At 39.8% G+C, this 20192-nt stretch overlaps 1 protein-coding gene across 1 annotated transcript; it reads right to left on the bottom strand.

Annotated features, from left to right (window-relative positions):
• Window positions 1-2884: 2884 nt before the first annotated feature.
• ZNF615 (zinc finger protein 615) lies at window positions 2885-19949 on the bottom strand. Its single transcript, XM_045847287.1, is given in 7 exon segments — window positions 2885-5300; window positions 5303-5676; window positions 5678-7160; window positions 12826-12921; window positions 13204-13366; window positions 13831-14020; window positions 19817-19949. Coding segments are annotated over 6 exon segments (2274 nt in total). The 5' UTR covers window positions 13846-14020; window positions 19817-19949; the 3' UTR covers window positions 2885-5157.
• Between the last annotated feature and the right edge of the window lie 243 nt (window positions 19950-20192).

Genomic DNA, 20192 nt, shown 5'->3' on the forward strand with positions numbered 1-20192 from the left:
TGGAGATCACCGGTCTGATCAGGGCAAGTTTGTTTCTGGTGCACCCACGGGCTTCCTTTAGCTGCAAGTTTTGGATTCCTTTCTACAGGATCCGCTCTTTCTGACCACCTGGCTATTTCCTGATTCAGGCTATCTGGCATCTGGCTCCTTCCGACCAAATGTAGTTGGGGAGGCTGCTCAAGTCCCTAACGCTACCTATAGAGTTAGATAGCATCATCCCATATGCCAAAATTTTGCAGGTTTAATTCCCGATCAAGACACATACCTAGGTTCAATCCCAGGTCCCGGTGCTTATGGGAAGCAACCAATGGATGTTTCTCACACTGATGTTTCTCTCTCTGTCTCTCTCTCTCTCTCCTCTCTCTCCTTTCCTCCCTCTCTAAAATAAAAAACATATCCTTGCGTTAGAATTAAAAACATAATAATGTTTTTAAAAAATTTAAAGGGCTTCCCCACTCCAACCCTCCCCCACCCCATTTCTAAGACTGCAGCTGGTATCAAGGTGTCCATCTCAGATCATCTTTTGCCATCCTAACAAACTGAGGATGTTGCAGGTTTTAGAAGTTTGAAAGTTTCTGACACTTTTTAATTTTTTTTAGTTTCTGACACTTTCGATCCAGGACAACCCCTCAAGCTGGAGTCCCTGTGAGGTTCCTGAGTAGTTTGGCTCAGATGTGGCCCAGTGTGCTGAGCACTACAGTGAGGGTTGGTGCTCAAGAATACTATTTTTGTTTGTTTGTTTGTTTGTACAACAGAAATTTATTTTCTTATAGTTCTGGAGGTTAGAAATCCAAGATGGAGGTGTTGGCAGGTTTAGTTTCTTCTGAAGACTCTCTCCTTGGCTTGGAGATGAGCTGTCTTGCCACAGTGTTCTCACATGGTCTTTCCTCTGTGCACACATGTCCCTGGGGTCTCTTCCTCTTCTTGTAAGGACAGTAGTCACATAGAGTTAGGGCCCCAATCCTATAAACTCATTTAAAGTTAATTCCTCTTAAAGCCTCTATGTCCCAATATAGTCACTTTCTAAGGTACTGGGGGTTAGGATATTGACATAAGAATTTTGGAGGGGACACAGGTTAGTCTATATGACACCTTACTACAAGGTCCCTGTTTTAGAGAGGCTTATGGTGTAATAGAGGGATACAGCAAAGGAAACAAAAATATGAATCACTTGACAAAGGATAAATCATTTCCTTTCTCAATTCCTCAGTATTTCAAAAACACTATTTTTCAACCCAGAGATTTCTGGTATACACACAATAAAACTGGAAAGAAAGGTGTGGGTCTAGAATATGGTCAGGACTGAAGGGCAGACATGATGAGCACCATTGTCTCATACAGTCAGTAGGGATACAGATGACAGATCACATGGGCAGTGGGTTCCTTTCATAAAAAAGCGATGAGCACTTGCCCAATGAGACAGATCCTATAGGTCTTCAGCATCACTTTCAAACATGAGATCCCAGAATTCACATCCAGTTGTGCCCTCTCCTGCTGGGTGAATGTCAGTGCCACATATGAACAACACTTGAAGAGTCAAACTGAGGCATCAAACTCACCAGAGTAAATGGAATCATAGCCTGGTACCCAAAAGGTGGGTGAAGGTGCAGAGACCCAGCCATTACTGAGGTCTGCTGAGGACTAAAGTCCATGCTGGAATCAAAGGAAAGGCAGACAAACTCGCTTTCAAAGGAGGTTCCCCTGGATAAACCACTGAAGTGGACAGATGATGATGTTCCAGTGAACACTGGGGGAAGAGGGTGAGTGCTCTGAGATGTTAGGGGGAAAAGAGAAAAATCATGAAAATTGCACCATGGTAAAGCAGCTTCAGCTGGGCCTCCCTGGGCCTCACAGTGTACCTGCCCCAGCGAGGGCTTCAGATACATTGTACAGATTGTCCCTGGCTCTGGAGTCAGAATCCCAAGTTGGAATCCAGCTTTTGAACCTGACAAATTATCTGCCATGTAAACTTGGAGAACCTACTTAATTTCTCTAATTCTGGATGTTCCCAGCAATTTGTTATTAGTTTCCACTCTCCAGGTTGTATTAAAAGAGGAAAATGCTTAAAAAGCAAACTACAAAATCCTGGCAATGAGCATTCAGTTTCTTACTTCTATTAATCCTCAAGAAGGCAAAGTAAGTGCCAACATCAGCAGTATGCATGTCACAATTAGCCAACTGAGATTCTGGGAGTTCTAGTGAGTCACCTAGATGTTCCCTGGTGGGAACTCCACCCTGAGACTTCAGTGCCTACAGTACCTTCCTTCCTGCTGCCTTCCTTTTTAAAAGCCCTATTTCTTAATCAAATATACTTCCCCAAATAAGGTGCTTATTGGCATTGGGTGAGAGGTACCTGGCCTGAGAATGACTCTGCATGTGGAAGTGGGAGTTGCCACAGCTCAGGCAAGCTGGAGACACAGCCACTGCACCACAAATGGGCACCATAGTACTGTCCTCCTCCAACAGCTCAGAAACTGAGACATACCTTGTACCCATTTTACAGGGGGAAAAAAGCCCAGACTAGAGGGAGGGGGTCTTTTCCCTGTGACTCCCAGTAAAATTTGCAAATCTGGGATTTAAATCCAGGGTGCCTGACCCAGGCCACGGGGGTCTGATCAATGCTCTCTTATTTCACTCTGCACTGAGCCTGGGATTCCAAATATCTTTTCATCCTGATGCCATCTGGTCTCCCTGGAGTGTTATTCCAACCAAAGTATCCCCATGATGGCAGACCTGGAAAGTGGGAGAACACTACAAAGGACTTAATTCTATTATTAAATGTCTGGACTTCTGAAAGTGATAGAAAATGTTAATAGTGTGGGCTAAAATTAAGGGTCCATTACCTTGTGCATAGCATTAGAAATTTAAAAAATATTAGAACATATTATTCCAAAATAAAAAATTTATTGCATAAAACAAAAAAAGCCACAAAATAAAATTCCAACATGCACCTTTGTTTCACTTTTCTTAAATTGTTAAAATTCATAGGATTAGGCAGAACATGTGATCAGACATTTTCTATAAATTTAGTGATAGCTAATACACATCTGAATAAAATGCTCATCATAAAGGTTAGAGATAACAGCCAGATGAAGAGATAGGGTGCGAGGTCTGTGAGGGTCCCAGGCACAGGAGCTTCTGTTCCCATGAAGCTGGGGTGCATCACTCTCCCCAGACTTGGACGTGTTTACCCACTGAAGCTCTCTGAACCCACTTTCTATTGGTACGTTTATGGAGGTTTCCTCAAACAGGCATGGTTAATCATCAACTCTATTTCTAGCCCCTCACCCATCTCCAGACGTGTGGGGTGGAGATGAACATTCCAACCAGTCACCTTGACAGAACAAAAGATGCTCCCAATGCTGTTCTCTCTTAGAAATTTACAAGAGTTTCAGGAGCTCTGTGCCAGAAGCTGGGGACAGAGACCAGTGTGTATGTATTTTCTACATCTCACAAGGTCAAATAGTCAATCTCAAAAGGAACATAAATGAGATTTATTATTCTATAAATGATAATATTACCGATACCAAGAGACATGTGATGGCAAGGGTTAGGGTCAGTGAAAATATGTGATGGTGAATAGCTTGAGGGTTTGTGATAACAAAAAATTCTGAATTTCTAATACGGTGTTGTTTACAAGAACCTACATATGTGGTATTTCTTAAAACTACATATAAAAACCAAACAAAAATGAGTGTCTCCTGACCAATGTGGCTCAGATGCTTGTGCCTCATCCCACAAAATAAAATATCACTGGTTCGATTCATGATCAGGATACATGTCTAGGTTATGGATTTGGTTCCTGGTCAGGATGCATATGAGAGGCAACCAATCAACATTTCTCACTGACATCGATGTTTCTCTCCCTTGCCCTCTCTCTAAAAAAAAAATAAAAAATAAAGAGTGCATGTTAAAACTGGAGATACAAATAAATCCTGTAAACAGCACTGCAACAATTTCACTTTCCTCTCTTTGGTATGAACTGTGACTATGTAAAGTTTTTCATTTGGGAGTAGCTACCTGAAGGGCATTTTAAAATTTTCTAAAAATTTTGTTTTTGTAATTCTAAACTTACTTTAAAATTAAAAGTTATAAAAACATTTAATAAACCACTTGTTACTACTTAACAGACTAAATACATTCATACATGTTGTTATACTAATGAAATGAATATATTGTTTTATTTTCAAGTACTACAAGGATTGTAAAACATATAAACTTAGAGGTAAAAAGATGTAGAATCACATAATGAAATAGGCATAGACCACTCCTGTGTTGTATAAATTAAAATTTAATACGTGATAAGAGTAACTATCACTGTTTAAAACATAAAATTAATGAATGGCAATGGTAGAAATATGACTGAAGGTATCCTGTTCCAGGTGCTTCTGAGGTGCATTATCTGTTTGGGCTTAGAACAGAATGCTTTCATTCAAGGGTTCTTTTGTTCATTAAATGATCTGAGGTTTTGCTAAAGACCACCAAATTGAATGTGCTAATGAGTTATTTCTGCATAGACTTCCTGGCAAATAATGAGGCAACATAAATTACTGCAAACCATGCCATATTCACTGCCAAAGGAAAGAATTTCTCTAGTGTGAACTGACATCTCCTGAGGTCTTAGTTTTGGCCAGATGCTTTCTCACAATTAGAAATATTCATTGATTCATTTATTCATGATCTCTGATCACATGAGAGGGTGTACATACACTAATAGTTTCCCAGTTTGTCACACATATAGGATTTATCTCAGTATACACTGTTTAGACATATAATGCCCTAAAATATTTGCACCAAGCTGATTGTATTTGAGTTGTTCTGCAAATTTTGGGGGTATGAAATATAATGTACCATTTTTGCTGTATAATGCACATTTTTTTGTCCAAAATTTTGAAGGAAAACAGGATGCACATCATAAATGGGTATAATGATTACATACCATGGGTACTATAATGGGTATAATAAGCCTGCGTATAACATGCACAAAAATGTGGGTGCACATTATACACAGCAAAATACAGTGACTGATCAATAAAGACAGTACCACATTCTTTACATTAACTTACTTTTTTTCTCTTTTCTGCATGGTTATTCTTCATTGCATACTATTATCTTGAGGGCCTACAACTAGCAACAGGCTTTCCCCAAAGCAAGTACCTATGAATTTTCATGTTTACCAAGAATTGGCAAGTGGGCAAAAGCTTTTCCACTATAGGGTCTCTTTCATGTATGCTTTGTTTGATGTTTGATTCCTATCTTTGTAGTGAAGACTTTCCCATGTGTGTTACCTTCACAGGGTCTCTCTGATATTTAATAAAGTCAATTCTGATCAATGAGAATTTTCCACATTGAGAACATACAAAGAAAGTGTTTCCTGAGAGAAATCTCTGATGTTGTATGAGACACATTTTCTTCCTAAAGCCTTCACATTCATTGCATTTGTACAACTTCTCTGCAGTATGAGCTTACTGATGTACAACTAAAGTACTCTTCCTGGTGAAGCCCTTTCCACGTTCATTGCTTATATACAATTTCTCTCCATAGAAATTCACAGATGTACAATAATCATGCTTTTTCTCAATTAAGCTTTTGTCATATTCCTTGCATATATAAGGTTTCTTTCCCATATGAGTGGGCCACTGTACACTGAGATGACTCTTCATGGGGAAGCCTCTCACATTCACTGCACATACATGGTTTCTCTTACATATGAGATTGCTGATGTAAAGTGAGATCAGTCTTCACCACGAAGCCTTCTCCACACACACCACATACATAGGGCTTCTCTCCTGTATGTTTTAGCTGATGTCTGATGAGATTGCACTTAGCTGTGAAACCTTTCCAGCATTCACTACATATATAAGGTTTCTCTCCTGTATGAGTCCGTTCATGTACAATCAACTGCATTTTCACTGGGAAGCCTTTTCCACATTCCCTGCACACATAGGGTTTCTCACCTGTGTGCATTCGCTGATGTACAACTAGACGACTCTTCACAGTGAAGCCTTTCCCACATTCATTGCACATATATGGTTTCTCTGAAGTATGACTTCGGTGATGTACAGTGAGATCACGTTTCATCGTGAAGCCTTTTCCACAAACACTACATACATAGGGCTTCTCTCCAGTGTGAGTTCGCTGGTGTCCAATAAGGCAATGTTTCATTGAGAAGCCTTTCCCACATTCACTGCATAAAAACGGTTTCTCTCCTGTATGAATTCTTTGATGTGCAGTGAGATTAAACTTTTTAGAAAAGGTCTTCCCACATAGACTGCATCCATGGGGTTTCTCTCCTGTATGAGTTCGATGATGTGCAAGAAGACGACTTTTCTCAATGAAGCCCTTTCCACATTCACTGCAAACATAAGGTTTCTCTCCCGTATGAGTTTTCTGATGGGTAGTGAGACTAAACTTTGTAGAAAAGGTCTTCCCACATAAACTGCATCCATGCGGTTTCTCTCCTGTATGAGTTCGCTGATGATAAATGAGCCGAGACTTTTTTATGAATGCTTTCCCACATTCACTACAGTTATAAAGTTTCTCTTTCATGTGAGTTTTCCAATGTACATTGAACTGTGATGTCTTGAAGAAGGTTTTGTTACATTCAGTGCATTCATACTGCTTCAGTCCCGTATGAATTCTCTGATGTTCAGTAAGTCTGGACTTTCTGGAGAAGACTTTGCCACACAGACTGCACCCATGAGCTTTCTCTCTAGTATGAACTCTCTGATGATCAGTGAGCTCAGATACCTTGATGAAGCCTTTCCCACATTGAATGCATATATAGGCTTTCTCCTTGTTGAGAGTTCTCTGTTGCTGAATGACCTGGGACTTATTATTGATGGGTTTGGAACTGATGTGCAATGTCATTTCAGTGTAAAATTGCTCATGGTTAGCATGCAGAATGGATATCCCACCTCCATTCAACTCAACAGACTTCCTTAAGTTACAGTTTCTGTTCAGGTTTTCAAAACTTAAATTTGATTTTAAAGGTTTTTCACATATCTCAAACATATCATGATTTTGCTTTAATCGAAAATGACCTTCGCTCTGATTAACAATATTTGCAAATATATTATGTTCAAGGCATGGTTCCACACTCTTTTGAATGCTTCGACTTTGCAAGTGACACTGCAGAGGATCATCAACTTTCCTGAGTTCTAGGAAAGAAGAGGACAGTGAATCATTCTGTAATATCTCATAATCCTAGTTTGGAACAAAACTGTTTTTTTTTTAAAGACTTCATGTGAAATAACTCTAAGAAATATATTTGGTCTTTGTCCATAGTTCTTGACACTGAGCTTGTAAAACCTTTGCAATTTCCTAAATGATGTAAGTATTATTTGTTCTAAAACAACAGTAACAACAAAACCTTACAATAACAGCCCTGGCTGGTATAGCTCAGTGGATTGAGCACTGGCCTGCAAACTGAAAGGTCGCCAGCTTCATTCCCTGTCAGAGTACATGCCTGGCTTGTGGGTCAGGTCCCCAGCTGGGAGCAAGGAAGAGGCAACCAATCAATGGTTCTCTCACACATTGATGTTTCTCTCCCTCTCTTTCTCCTTACCTTCTCCTCTATCTAAATAAAATTTTTTTAAAAACACCTTACAGTAACAGCCAATTTTATGGTAAGGAGGTGACTTAGCACAGGGATCCTACATAGATTCGGGAAGGAGCTAGTCACTAGAAACACCAATTAATTAAAAGACTGGACTTTCAGCCACACTCACTGACCTCTGGAAAATGAGGAAAGGCCTAGAGATTAATACTCTATAAAAACTTTTAACCACATCTGGTCAGCTCCTGGGTTAGTGATCACATGATGTGTCCCATGGGTGGTTCACCACAGTTCCATGGGGCAGAAGCTCCTGTATTAAGGAACCCTGCAGATCATGCCCTATATACCTATTCTATATCCTTTATAATAAACTAATAAACATAAGGATGCCTTTATAATAAAGTAATAAACATAAGGAAGAGTTCTGTGAGATACCTAGCAAACTAACTGAGTCCAAGGAGGAGGTCATGAGAACCTCTAATTTACAGCCAGTTGGTCAGAAGCACAATGGTGCCAATTTGGACTTGTGATTGACATCTGAAGTGGGGGCAATCTTATAGGACTGAACTCCTAACATTCAGGGTCTGACACTATTTCTATGTAGATAGTGTCAGAACTGAGTAAATTTGTGAGACAACCAGGTTTAATAATTTTACGTATATACACCTGAAGCAAAGTAATAAAGGCAATTGCAGCCCGTGAAACATGGTTAAATGAACAATGGAATGTAAGAGGTGGAGGGAATCAGGATGTATGGGATGGAGAAGAGTAGATTTACAGTTGTTTATATGGAAAATGATACAATAATAAATAATAATAAAAGAATAAACTCCATGTTTCATGTACTCACAATTGTAAACCTACTTTTACTCCACTATGTATTTAAAAACAAGACAAAGTTCACTAATAGGCTCAGTGGCAGAGGCAGGAAGAGGTTAATGAGAGTGAGGACTCAGTATTACTCCAGGAACAATGTGGCTTGAGCCACTAGGCACGTGGAATGCCTGTTAAGGAAATGAGGAATATTACTGAAGTCCACAGTAAGGGGAAAATCTAGAGTGTATTGTGAAACAAAGTTTAAGGTGATAATTTACTTATTCAAATATAAATATAAAGAAACTGGTTGAATACAGACATCTTTTTAAAAAAGATTTTATTTAGTTTATTTTTAGAGAGAGGGGAAGGAGAGGAGAGAGGGAGAGAAACATCAATGTGTGGTTGCCTCTCCCATGCCCCCTACTGGGGACCTGGCCCGTAACCCATGCATGTGCCCTGACTGGGAATCAAACTGGCAACCCTTTGGTTTTCAGACTGGCACTCAATTCACTGAGCCACATCAGCCAGGGCTTAATATAGATATCTTAAAATAGATTTTATCTGAAAATAGTGTGAATACCATCATGCAGGCACGTGTAGAGTTTTGGAAGTCAGTAAGCCCTTGGAAGAAAAGCAAACACTGAGTATTGTGATCAGGTGCACATGTGGAAACTCAGGTGTACTGAACAAATCCATGGTGAATAAGGATGTGGATCCTCAGCATCTGATTTCCAGAGAAGTATAACAGACTATTGAGGGTTTTCATATTCCAAAAACTTGCCATTCTTCATCATTCTGCAGCAATCTAACTTACCCAAAGCACCAATCTCAAATGTAGACAAAAACTATAATCAAGATCACAACCAATGCAGAGGCTAGAACATACTGTCCTATGTTCCCACATAGAGGAGAATGGATAACATGCAGTAAAGCGTTAACTCAATTAACTATGCAGAAGGTCACACCATCCCTGCACATTCCAAGACAGGAGGTGCCCTGACTGATTACTGGAAGATGACCTCTGATTCCTGGGAATATCCTGCCTGATAGAAGTGTCTCTTTATGTCTGAGGTCGTAGGCCATGCCAGATAGTTTATATGAATGATGTGATTTGTGGCCTGTTTTTGTGTTCCTGAGGCTTGGGAGAGCACTGCAACCTTGTGACTTTAGGGGGCTAGAGACACCAGCTGGGTAAGCTTCCCCAGTTGGAAATCCTTTACACATGTTGGCAAACATCATTACTGGCAAAATTCAGCAATTTCCCTAAAAATTTATTTTTATTTATTTTTAGAGAGAGGGGAAGAGAGGGAGAAAGAGAAAGAGAGAAATAACTGACTGGTTGCCTCTCGCACAATCCACAACTGAGGACCTAGTCTGCAACCCAGGCATGTGCCCTGACTGGGAATGGAACTGCCAGCCTTTCAGTCCACAGGCTGGTGCTCACTCCACTGAGCCACACCAGCCATGGCAACCCCAATTTTTCTAAGTCAATAAGCACATATTATCCGTTTCCAGGGATAAGGAGTCCAAGAAGAGCCTAACTGGGTCCTTTCCTCAGGGACTCAAGACTGAATGAAATCAGCCAGGGCTGTGGTCTCACTGGGCACTGGGGGGACTCATCCAAGCTCACTGGTTGTGAGTGGAACTCAGTTCCTGTGTTTGTGGGACTGAGGCCCTCAACTCCCACAGTCAGCACGCTGTTTCCTGATAGGTGGTCCTCTCTACAACATGGTAGTTTGTTTAAGGCTGACAGGAGAGCACCTCTGCTATTTCTGCTTTTTGTCTCTTAACTTTAGACACTTTCAAAGGCTCACAGGATTAGGTCGAGCGATTTAGCATTTTTCATGTCACTCCTGAATTTTCTTCCTACCCACCTTTTATCTTTGATAATTTTAATCTGTATTGTTATACTGTCATGTATTATAACCCTGAGTATAACAGCACATGCCCCTCCCTGATAATGTCTATCTTCTACATTGTAAGCAAAGTGGTCCACTTTTAAAATGAGTTAAATAATGACATTATTTCACACAAAACTCCCCACTGGTTTCTCAGCTCCTTTGGAAAGAAAGCATAGGCTTAAATGGTCTTGATAAGCAACGTGTTACCTATATGTCAGAACTCCACCAGCCACACACTGCCCTCATCTCCAGTCATTTTCCCTTTTGCTCATTACAGTCTATCTAGACACGTGTACTAGAAGTTCTTCAAACACATTCCAGATTCAGCTCTTTCAACTTCCCATAGTCTCACATTTGGAAAACTCTAGGGAGCTGACTCACATCCCTCACTATGTGCTCAGAGGCACATTATCAACGGGCCATTCCCACTCCTGAAAGCACAGTTCAGGAACAAACAGCCACTGTTCTGTTGGCTGCTTCAATTTTCCTTACAGCAATTTTACCCTAAGGTATATGTTTATTATTGATTATATAGTACTTCTCAGAATGAAAAAATATCAAGAGTAGAAACCAGGTCTATTTTTTTCAATTTTTTTGTACTGTTGTGAGCTTCAAAAATACTACACTGTCAAAATGAAGCTTTAAAGAAATAAAGTGATCATCTCAATTGCAGGAAGGAATCACAGGTATGGAACACAGAAAGAGTGTTTAGAAAGTAGACAGAAACTTTCTAATCAATATAATAACATGTCATGTAGATCACTGAAAGAAAAAGTGGAATTTCATGATAGGAAACTTGGTTACCCGGGACTGTCATCAGAATACAATGGAAAACTAATCAATTTTATTTTTATGTTCTAGAAATAAATAATCAGAAACTATGATTAAGAAAACAATTCCATTTGCTATATAATAAAAATATATATAATACATAGGAACAAATATAAAGAAATAAAGTGTAAAACTTTTACTCTGAAACTTACAAAAGGATGTGGGAAGAAATTAAGGACTGAATTAGATAGAAAAAACAACCAATTACCCTGATTAGGACGTAGAATATGCTGAAGATGACATTACTACCCAGATGAGAGACAGATTCAAAATAATATTATCAAAATCCTGGCTGGGTTTTTTTTTGCAGAAATGTACAAGCTGATTCTAAAATTCAAATGGAAATTGAAGGATCAGAAGTCAAAATCATCTTCAAAGAGAAGAACAGAGTTGGAGGACTTAGCCTTTCCAATTTCCAAACTTATTGCAAAGTACAGGAATCAAGGCCACAACAGTACATGTACATATAAAATGTTCCAAAATTGGTTGTGCAGATAATCATCACCAAGTATTTGAATATATTAAAAACCAATTAACTATATATTTATTTTATTTTTTAAGGTTTCATTTATTTATTTTTAGAGAGGGGGAAGTGAGGGAGAAAAACACTGATATGCTGCAATCCAGGCATGTGCCCTGACTGAGAATCAAACTGGCAACCTTTTAGTTTTTGGGTCGGCACTCAATCCACTGAGTCACACCAGTCAGGGCAGCTGTATCAAACTGTACACTATGTGAATTAAATCCAAGTAAAACCAATTAAAAATATGATGAACAAACAACATATTTAGGAAAATAAATGCAGTAATAACATCTAAGAAAAAGAAAATCTGAATTGGGAAAACTAGGAAGTGATTAATTTGAACTGGACATAAGTCATTACCTAGTTTGGGCTGAAAATCATGTATCAGTTAAGATATTTTCTTGTTCATCAAATGGAACAGTAGAGAACTTTAGGGAGAGCTCAGCATGTAGGGAACACCCCAGCTGATGCCAAGACAAACAGAACTTTACACCTCAAGAGCGCAGAGAGAAACTGAATTTAAGAAAGGATGCAGGGAAGGTGATTCTTGTTCTCTGCTCTCACACTCAAAATGGGAAGTCAGAAGCCAGCTGCCATGACGATGAGCAAAATACACAGGAAGAAAGTGTACATTAGACAATGATGAGGGAGAAGTCAATTTGGGAGCTTATTTCACAGAACACAAAAAGGTTAATTTGTGGGAAGAGAGGAAAAGTTTAAAAGTGGAGAGAACTGAGTATGAGGAACCTTGTGGGGAGGGGGATAAAGAACAACATAAATGTACCATACAAACCACATTATCACAGCACTGAAGAGGAGGCTGGATGCTATGGAGGGAAATCACTATTTCCAAACAGGGCATGAAGGCCCTGTAGTAAAAAAAAAGTGAGGAATTCAAAGTTCTGTCTTTCCAGAGAGGCCTAGAAAGTGGAGTTTCACAGCAAGAGAAGTGGTAACACAGGCACAGACACTGTGACTGTGGACAAAGAAGAGGAAGATCTGAGAATCCTAGGACAGGGGTCAGAGCCCAGGAGAGAAAAATGAGGTATGGTTTCCTTTAAACTTCTATAAACAAAAAGGGTTCTCACACATGGAGGGTGGTTTGAGTTTCCTCATTCACTGTCACAGCTCTGACACTGTCTCTGACTAGAATGTGACTTCCCGGCCTCCCACCTTGCTTGTTCTCACCCCCTCACCTGGGCAGACCACATGGTGCATTTCATCCTGTACTGCCCTCGGTTCTTCCCCTCGTTCCAACCTGGAGAGTGTGTCTGGTTTGCTGGCTTGATACCCTGCTTGTGAAAAATAACAGAAGACTTAGACATACTGAACTGGGCTGATGTCTGTCAAGAAGGAAGAATGTTACATTTCAGAAAATGAACCGCTTTGCATCTGTTAACATTAACAGCTTTCTCTCCAAAAGGGGACATTATACCCTCTTGTGAGGGGCAAAAGAAAGGTCTCAGATTCTACCATTTCAGAGAACTGCAGTTATTCTGGAGAGTTAAGCACCCGAGGGGAAAAAAAGCCACTAAGAGGGCACCATCTGAGTAACACTGGGGAGCTGTCCTCACCCACTGACACCAGGTTGCTGTAGTTCTCCAACATCACGTCCCTGTACAGGTCCTTCTGATTGGAGTCCAGGAGCTGCCACTCCTCTAAGGTGAAGTCCACGGCCACATCATGAAATGTCAGGGATTCCTGTAACAGCACCGTGCTGTTCAATGGTGTGATGTGCTTTAGATGAAATGGAAGAGATGTTAGTTTTTCTGTTCATTTTCACTTTATAGGCGGCAGCTATATAGCAAGTGGGGTTTTATTTTGATACACAGTTCGATAATCACATGTGCAGTGAAATACAGGGAGAGGCAAGATTAGGTTTACAATTGTTCACATAAAAAAACACAATAATTAATAAATAACAACACAAGAATAAAAACTCTGTGTTTAGCGTACTCACAAGAGTAAACCTAATTTTGGCCCACCCTGTATTTTGTACTTGTTCATTCAGTCACTCACGCATTCATACAATTAGAAGTTTCTATAATGGGAAGTTAAATGTTCTCATTAACCTAGAAACACCACATTCACATATTTGAGAAACAAATATGTATAGTTTCAGATTAATAGAGATGTGTTCTTTATAAACCTCTACAAATCCATTAATGAAGAAAGGAAAAGATAAAGCAAACCAAAGTCACCTGAGCCTGGAACATTTTCTTCTGTTCTCTGTAAAAGGTGGCAAAGGCAGGCTTTGTCTTTGTGTGTTCTGGGTCTGCTCTAAATTTCTGCTCAGAAATCTGTCTTCAGTCAGGTGTGTTCCCAGACATGCTGACACCCAACCCTGCAAGTTCCTCCTGCTTTACATGATTGCTCCTGGGGAGTCAGGACCTGTGGATTGAGGAGAAAATTCAATGGGTGGTACATTTCCTCTGGGTCCAGATGCTACAGTGCTCCTGACCCTGACTCTCACACAGTGATCACAATATCATTAGTATCCCTTCATATGGTGTCCCTGAAGTATTCATTCTCCTGGCCAATAACATCTTGGGTTCTAACTGTTTTAGAGGAACTCCTGTATCTTGTGGAGTTTACATGGTGTGACAGTCAAAGGAGACCTGAAAAAGGACATCCACCTCCGCACCAGGAGCAGCTGAGTCTCAGTAAAATCACTTGTACAAAGCAGACCTTATGGAAAGAAAGGATCTGTATTCCTTTAAACCAAGTGTTCTCAGGGGTTTCTTCAAATGTTTCTCTACACCTCATGACTGCACACATTTCAGGGGGGAACCAATGCACTGGGCAAGTCATCAGCACTGTCTCATAAGCAGTAGTGATAATATCTTAGGAGGTTTTAAATATATACAAAAACATGCAATATTATAAATAAATTAGAAGGTAGTAAATGAAGTGCTGTAGAATTACTGCACTATAAGAAAAGAGTGTAAAAGTTCTATTTAACACAAGATAACAAAGTTCTAGGATGTATGTAGTCTGTCGTGTCAGAATGAAATCTAACAGTCATCTTAAGGTACATAATTTTGATGTTATGTACTTTAGCATGGGTGGGGAAAATATAATTTTCAAAAATCATCAAAACAATGCAGAAAATAAAAATAAAAAAGAATAACTGGGGCAAGTACAATGCACTTAGATGACTGTATTAACAGAAAACATAGTGCCCTGGCTGTGTACCTCAGCTGGTTAGAGCATCGTCCCAACACACCAAGCTTGCAGGTTCAATCTCAGGTCAGGGCTCATACAAGAAGCAACCAATGAATGTATAAATAAGTGGAATAAGAAATCGATGTTTCTTTCTCTCTCTCTCTAAAATAAAAAATAATTTAAATCTTTTTAACAGGTTAAGACAAATAAAACAAAACATACCTATAAGTGTAAGCACAACAAGGAGTCCAGTTAATTACATTAAATACAAATGCCTCAAAACTGTCACACTCAATTAAAATTTAAAACCAAACAACATGCTATTACAGGTGACATATGTAAAACATAATGGCATGGAAAGCTTAAAATAAAAGATCAGAAAAAGCCCTGACTGGTGTGACTCAGTGGACTGAGTGCCAGCCTGGAAATCAAAGGGTTGCCAGTTCAATTCCGAGTCAGGGCACATGCCTGGGTTGCAGGCCAGGCCCCCAGTAGGGGGTGCATGAGGGGCAACCACCTATTGATGTTTCTCTTCCTCTCTTTCTCCCTCCCTTCCCCTCTCTTTAAAAATAAGTACATAAAATCTTTTTTTTAATAATCAGAAAAAGATATATCATGAAAAGGGTCACCACAAGTAATCTCATGTAATTATATCCTCGGACAAATGAACCAGAAAACCAAAAATTTACTACAGAGAAAGAGAAACAACATACACTAATAAAAGGTTCGATTTAACACTTTATAAAGTTTTCAATTCCTAGGCACCTAGCAATACAGCCTTGAAATACATACAATAGAAGTGGACCAAACAACAACAACAACAACAACAAACAAGAAAAAATTTCAACATACCTCCCTCAGTAATTGACAGACAAGTAGGCCCTCAACAAATACAATAAAACTTACAAACTATCATTTTAAAGAATATCAAAAATATTTCATAAAGTAGCAAGAAATATAGAGAGAAATTTTAACAGAAAGAAATGAAAAGATAGACTATGAAGATGACTCAGAATACCCAGCATTTTAAACATGTCATGTCTCCAAAATGTATACATAGATCCAAAATCCTTGATAGCTACATAACTTTTTTAAAAAAGTTGAAACACTTGCTGTATCAGTTATGAAGGCTGAAGGTTACTTTAGCTGTGACAGTACTACATGTATTAGCATAATAGACAAATCAGCCAAAGGAACAAAATAAAATGCCTATGAACAGATTCAGGCATAGATAAAGACATGATGGCACAAGAAGCTCTGCAGAGAAGAGGGTAAGGATGTCTTTTCAAAAAAACGGTTCTGAGACAATCAGATACCCATGCTGGAAGTGGGGTATGGGGAGAAGACTGAATCACACCCGAGAATGTACACAAAAATCATTTTGTGCGACAACTCTCAATTTCAATGGGAGAGGCACATTGATGCCTCTTTAACATAGAGAAAAATATTTTTCTTTAAGATAGGAAACAATTTTTCAATGTGTTAAGTTATGAAAAGATCTTTTAAACAGGTCTCATAGAGGACACTAAAAACCTAATTACAATCCATTTGGCTGGAATAAATATAAGGGGTACAAACACTGTAAAACATTTTGGCATCATCTTTTGGCATCAATTTCAGTTTAGACTGAATTCACACACATCCTAAGACACAGCATTTTCACTCGGAGGTATACATCAAAGCTATATACTCCCCCCAAAAAACATAAATAAGGGCACCTTTGAACCAGAAGAAATGTACAAGAATTTTCATGGCAGCAATATTGCTAATAATCCAGACTGCAAACAATATAAGGTCAATTAACAGTAGGCAAAAGTGCCATACACTCAAACAACAGCATACTGTAGGGAAAATACAACCTTGGCCCAGCTTGCAAGCTAAGAATGCTTTAAACTTTTTTATTGTTTATATATTTTTCAAGTTATAAGACAAAGTTTATTTCAAAGTTATTAAAAAAAGTTACAGAGGTAGCAGAAGTGAGCCAGCTGGGCTGCATAGGCTCAGGAAACAAGTTACAGAAGCAAAAGGAGGGCCCTTGGAGCTTTGGGAAGAGAAAGGCAAGGGTAACATCCCTGGGGAGACAGAGTGGAGGATGGGGAAGGAAAAGCCACAGGCATGCTCCAGGAAGGGAGAACTTCTAAGCTTTTTAAAGAATAGTAAAAAACAAAATGAAACATACCCCAAAAAAACCTATCTTTTTTGTGACTAATATGTCAGAGACATTCTGTGGTTTGCAACTCCTAAAATAATTACTGTGTAAACATTATAGAACTACCTGACCCTTGTTACAGAGTGAAAATATATATATACCTGTGTATTCAGCTAAAGAAGACTCACATAAAAAAACTGCATGATATATGATTGTTTGATACAGTTAAAATTAGGTACAACTAAATAAACTATAAATATTAGGAATAATTAATTATATGATAAAACTATAAAGAAAAGCATTAAAGTGCTTGGGATAAAGAGTGGGTGGTAATTACTTTAGGTGTGAGGATGTAATATAATTAGTGTGGGGCTCATGGAATATCCCTGGGGTGCTAGCAGTGTGTTCTGCTTCTTCACCTGGGTAACAACTGTGTGTGTGTGTATACACACACATGTTGGGAACTGCCCTGCCTGGTTTCAGGAACTGTAACCCTCCCCCTTCCTGCATCCCCCCCATGGCTAAGGCTAAGTGAGTGACCTTTGGACCATAAGCACTAAGGAGACAAAGCTTATCTCCCTGGCAGGGGCTCCGCCTCTGCCTCTTTTACTTCACCCTGCCTGCCCTCCAATGCTTGATCATTTAGCCAATGACCAGTAAGATTCCTCAAGGGAGGGATGACCCAAGACAGGCATGATCACCGGGGCCCCCAGAGGACTTGGGGACTACAGAAAAGGGGTGATGTACCCTCGCCCCTGGCTTTGACATAGCCAGAGTCCTCATTCTGTCTTCAAGAAGTCTCCTAATCTCTTGTCTGCCTTACTTCCCCTGCCTTACTTAAGCCTGGAAGAATGCCAGTGGTGGGTACAGCCCTGTGCTGGAAAGGGCGGGTTCCCTAGGGTGATCAGGCCTAGGAAAGAGTATCCTGTGAAACCTGCTTTGTTTAGAATGCTCTCTATTAAATGATAAGGGTCCAAGCAGGAAGTGAGTTTGTTCCCCAAAGTTTTATGGCCATTTAACTATCTGACCCTGACTCAAAATAGCCCCTCAGAGTTCTTTGTATGTTATCTATTGTTTGATCCTTACTGCCTGATAATGATTAATGAGCTTTATGTATACACCCTGTATTCCTCTGCAAACTGAATCCAAAAACAGCTTGTCAAGGCAAGGGTTGGGGCGCTCTCCTCTTGAGAGAGTGGCCTAGGCACTCTGAGGCTTGCTCTTCCCTTGAGAGAGAAGTCGTGCCAGCCCTTTTCCTCCACAGGACTTGGTAGTCCATGTAAAGTTATTTTGTCTCATTCATAACGCCGAGGACACAGCAGGCTGGTGTCCGCGTTACACACACAGTGGCTATCATATTTTATATATGTGCAAAATGTATTTTATACACATGGTACATACATGTATATTTGTATATATTACAAATGTGAACAGTACATATATATGTAAATATTGCTTTTATATTAAGTGGTAGATCTTTTAATTAACAAGTCAATGAAAGAGCTCAACAATGCCAAAAGCTTGTTTCTTAAAAACACCAATAAAATATATGTAGTTGTAGTGAGACATAGCAAAGAAAAATTGGGCAAAGTCTACAAGGAATTAATGGGAGACAAATCACATTAAATAGACTTTTTCTTGCCTTGAAAAGCATCATAAACAATTTCATGTCATTCAATTTGAAATCCTGAATGAGTCATAATTTTATGATCCTTCCCTCATAGAAACTGTTAACTCCAGACACTAGCAAGTGAATTTTCTGAGTAGGCGACAGGGCGCAGATGTCCACTATGACCCCACTTGGAGAGTTGAGCCAATGCTTTGAGATAAGAATAAACTCTAAACATTGGAAAGTAAGACAAAAAATTAAGGTTACATTCTGACAATGTTACATCAACATGGAAAAAGAGATTCAAGGAATTACTCATTTAAAAGAGAAAATGTTCTCCAGAAACCACTAAGCAGATTTCTACTTTTGTAGCTGGCTAAAACTGCAAGCACCACGTAACTAATCTCATTTCATGGTAAACCAATCACTAGTCACTAGCGAAGGGAACTGGAATAACTATTGACTAAGATGGACCAGGGCTTACTAACACACTGACATATATGTCACCTTGTCAGAGGAATGGATATTAAATGAAATAGAGATTTTATCAGTAAAGAAGAAAGTGTGAATGTATGTCAGGCAAGTAAGCAAAGTGTCCACTGCTACATATGAAGAGGTGAGAGCAGGTGTTGGTAAACATTTTCTGCACAGGTACAGATATATATTTTTGGCTTTGAGGGCCATAGGTCAGGGTCACAAAGACTCAGTTCTGCCTTTGCAGAGAGAAAGCAGCAAGACAATGAGTGACTGAAGGGCGTGGCTGGATTAGTCTCTCCACTGCAGTTTACCAACCCTTGGATAAGAGGCTGGAAAACAGTAGGGTCTCTAATTACTTGCCCTGGGCTCTACTACCTCCTCTGAGGTTTATACCTAAGATCAATCCCCCACTCCAAAATAAAGGCACATCTGAACCAGAACACATGAACAAAAATGTTCACAGCATCATTATCCATAACAAGCCAAATTGTAAACAATACAAGCTTAATTAACAGTAGGAAAAACTGCCATATACTCAAGCTACGGAATGCTAAGGATTCCGTCACGTCCCAACAGCTGAGGTTAGAACCTCAACCCAACACCAGCCCGGGGTCCTGGGCGTCCTCAGGATCAGGAACCTCCTCTGAAAGCCACTGATCACACACACACACACACACACACACACACACACACACACTTATTATTCCGAAACATACACCAAACACCCTCACGTAATGACCATCCACACTGGCCACAACACCACCGAGCCCCAAATTAAATTCCGAACCTGAATCTGACACCACCGCGATTATCCTAAAGGCCACTTCCATCCGTTACAAACAGATTGACCCGAAAAGACCATGACAGTCGGGAAACAGTCGTCGATCTCTACAGACCCTTAATCTCCTGACGATCCCAAAGGTACCCCAACCACAGACAGGAGTGTCACACCTGGTTGCTCCCCAATACCTAGACGCTCCTCCCACCAGTCCCCGCCGATAATTTCATGGGTCCAAATACACCACTGCGCCCCTGTGGCTTCACGTACTCTGGGACAGGCAAACCTCCCAGGAGACAAAATCTTTCTAAAAACTTCAAAGGACTAGGGAAAGCTGACCTGATTTTTTCCAGGCAGCAGGAGAGTCTGAACTTAACACTTCCGC

This window comes from Phyllostomus hastatus, unplaced genomic scaffold (assembly GCF_019186645.2).
Source record: "Phyllostomus hastatus isolate PE091 unplaced genomic scaffold, TTU_PhHast_1.1 phas_contig_549, whole genome shotgun sequence".
In the NCBI taxonomy this organism is placed as follows: Eukaryota; Metazoa; Chordata; class Mammalia; order Chiroptera; family Phyllostomidae; genus Phyllostomus; species Phyllostomus hastatus.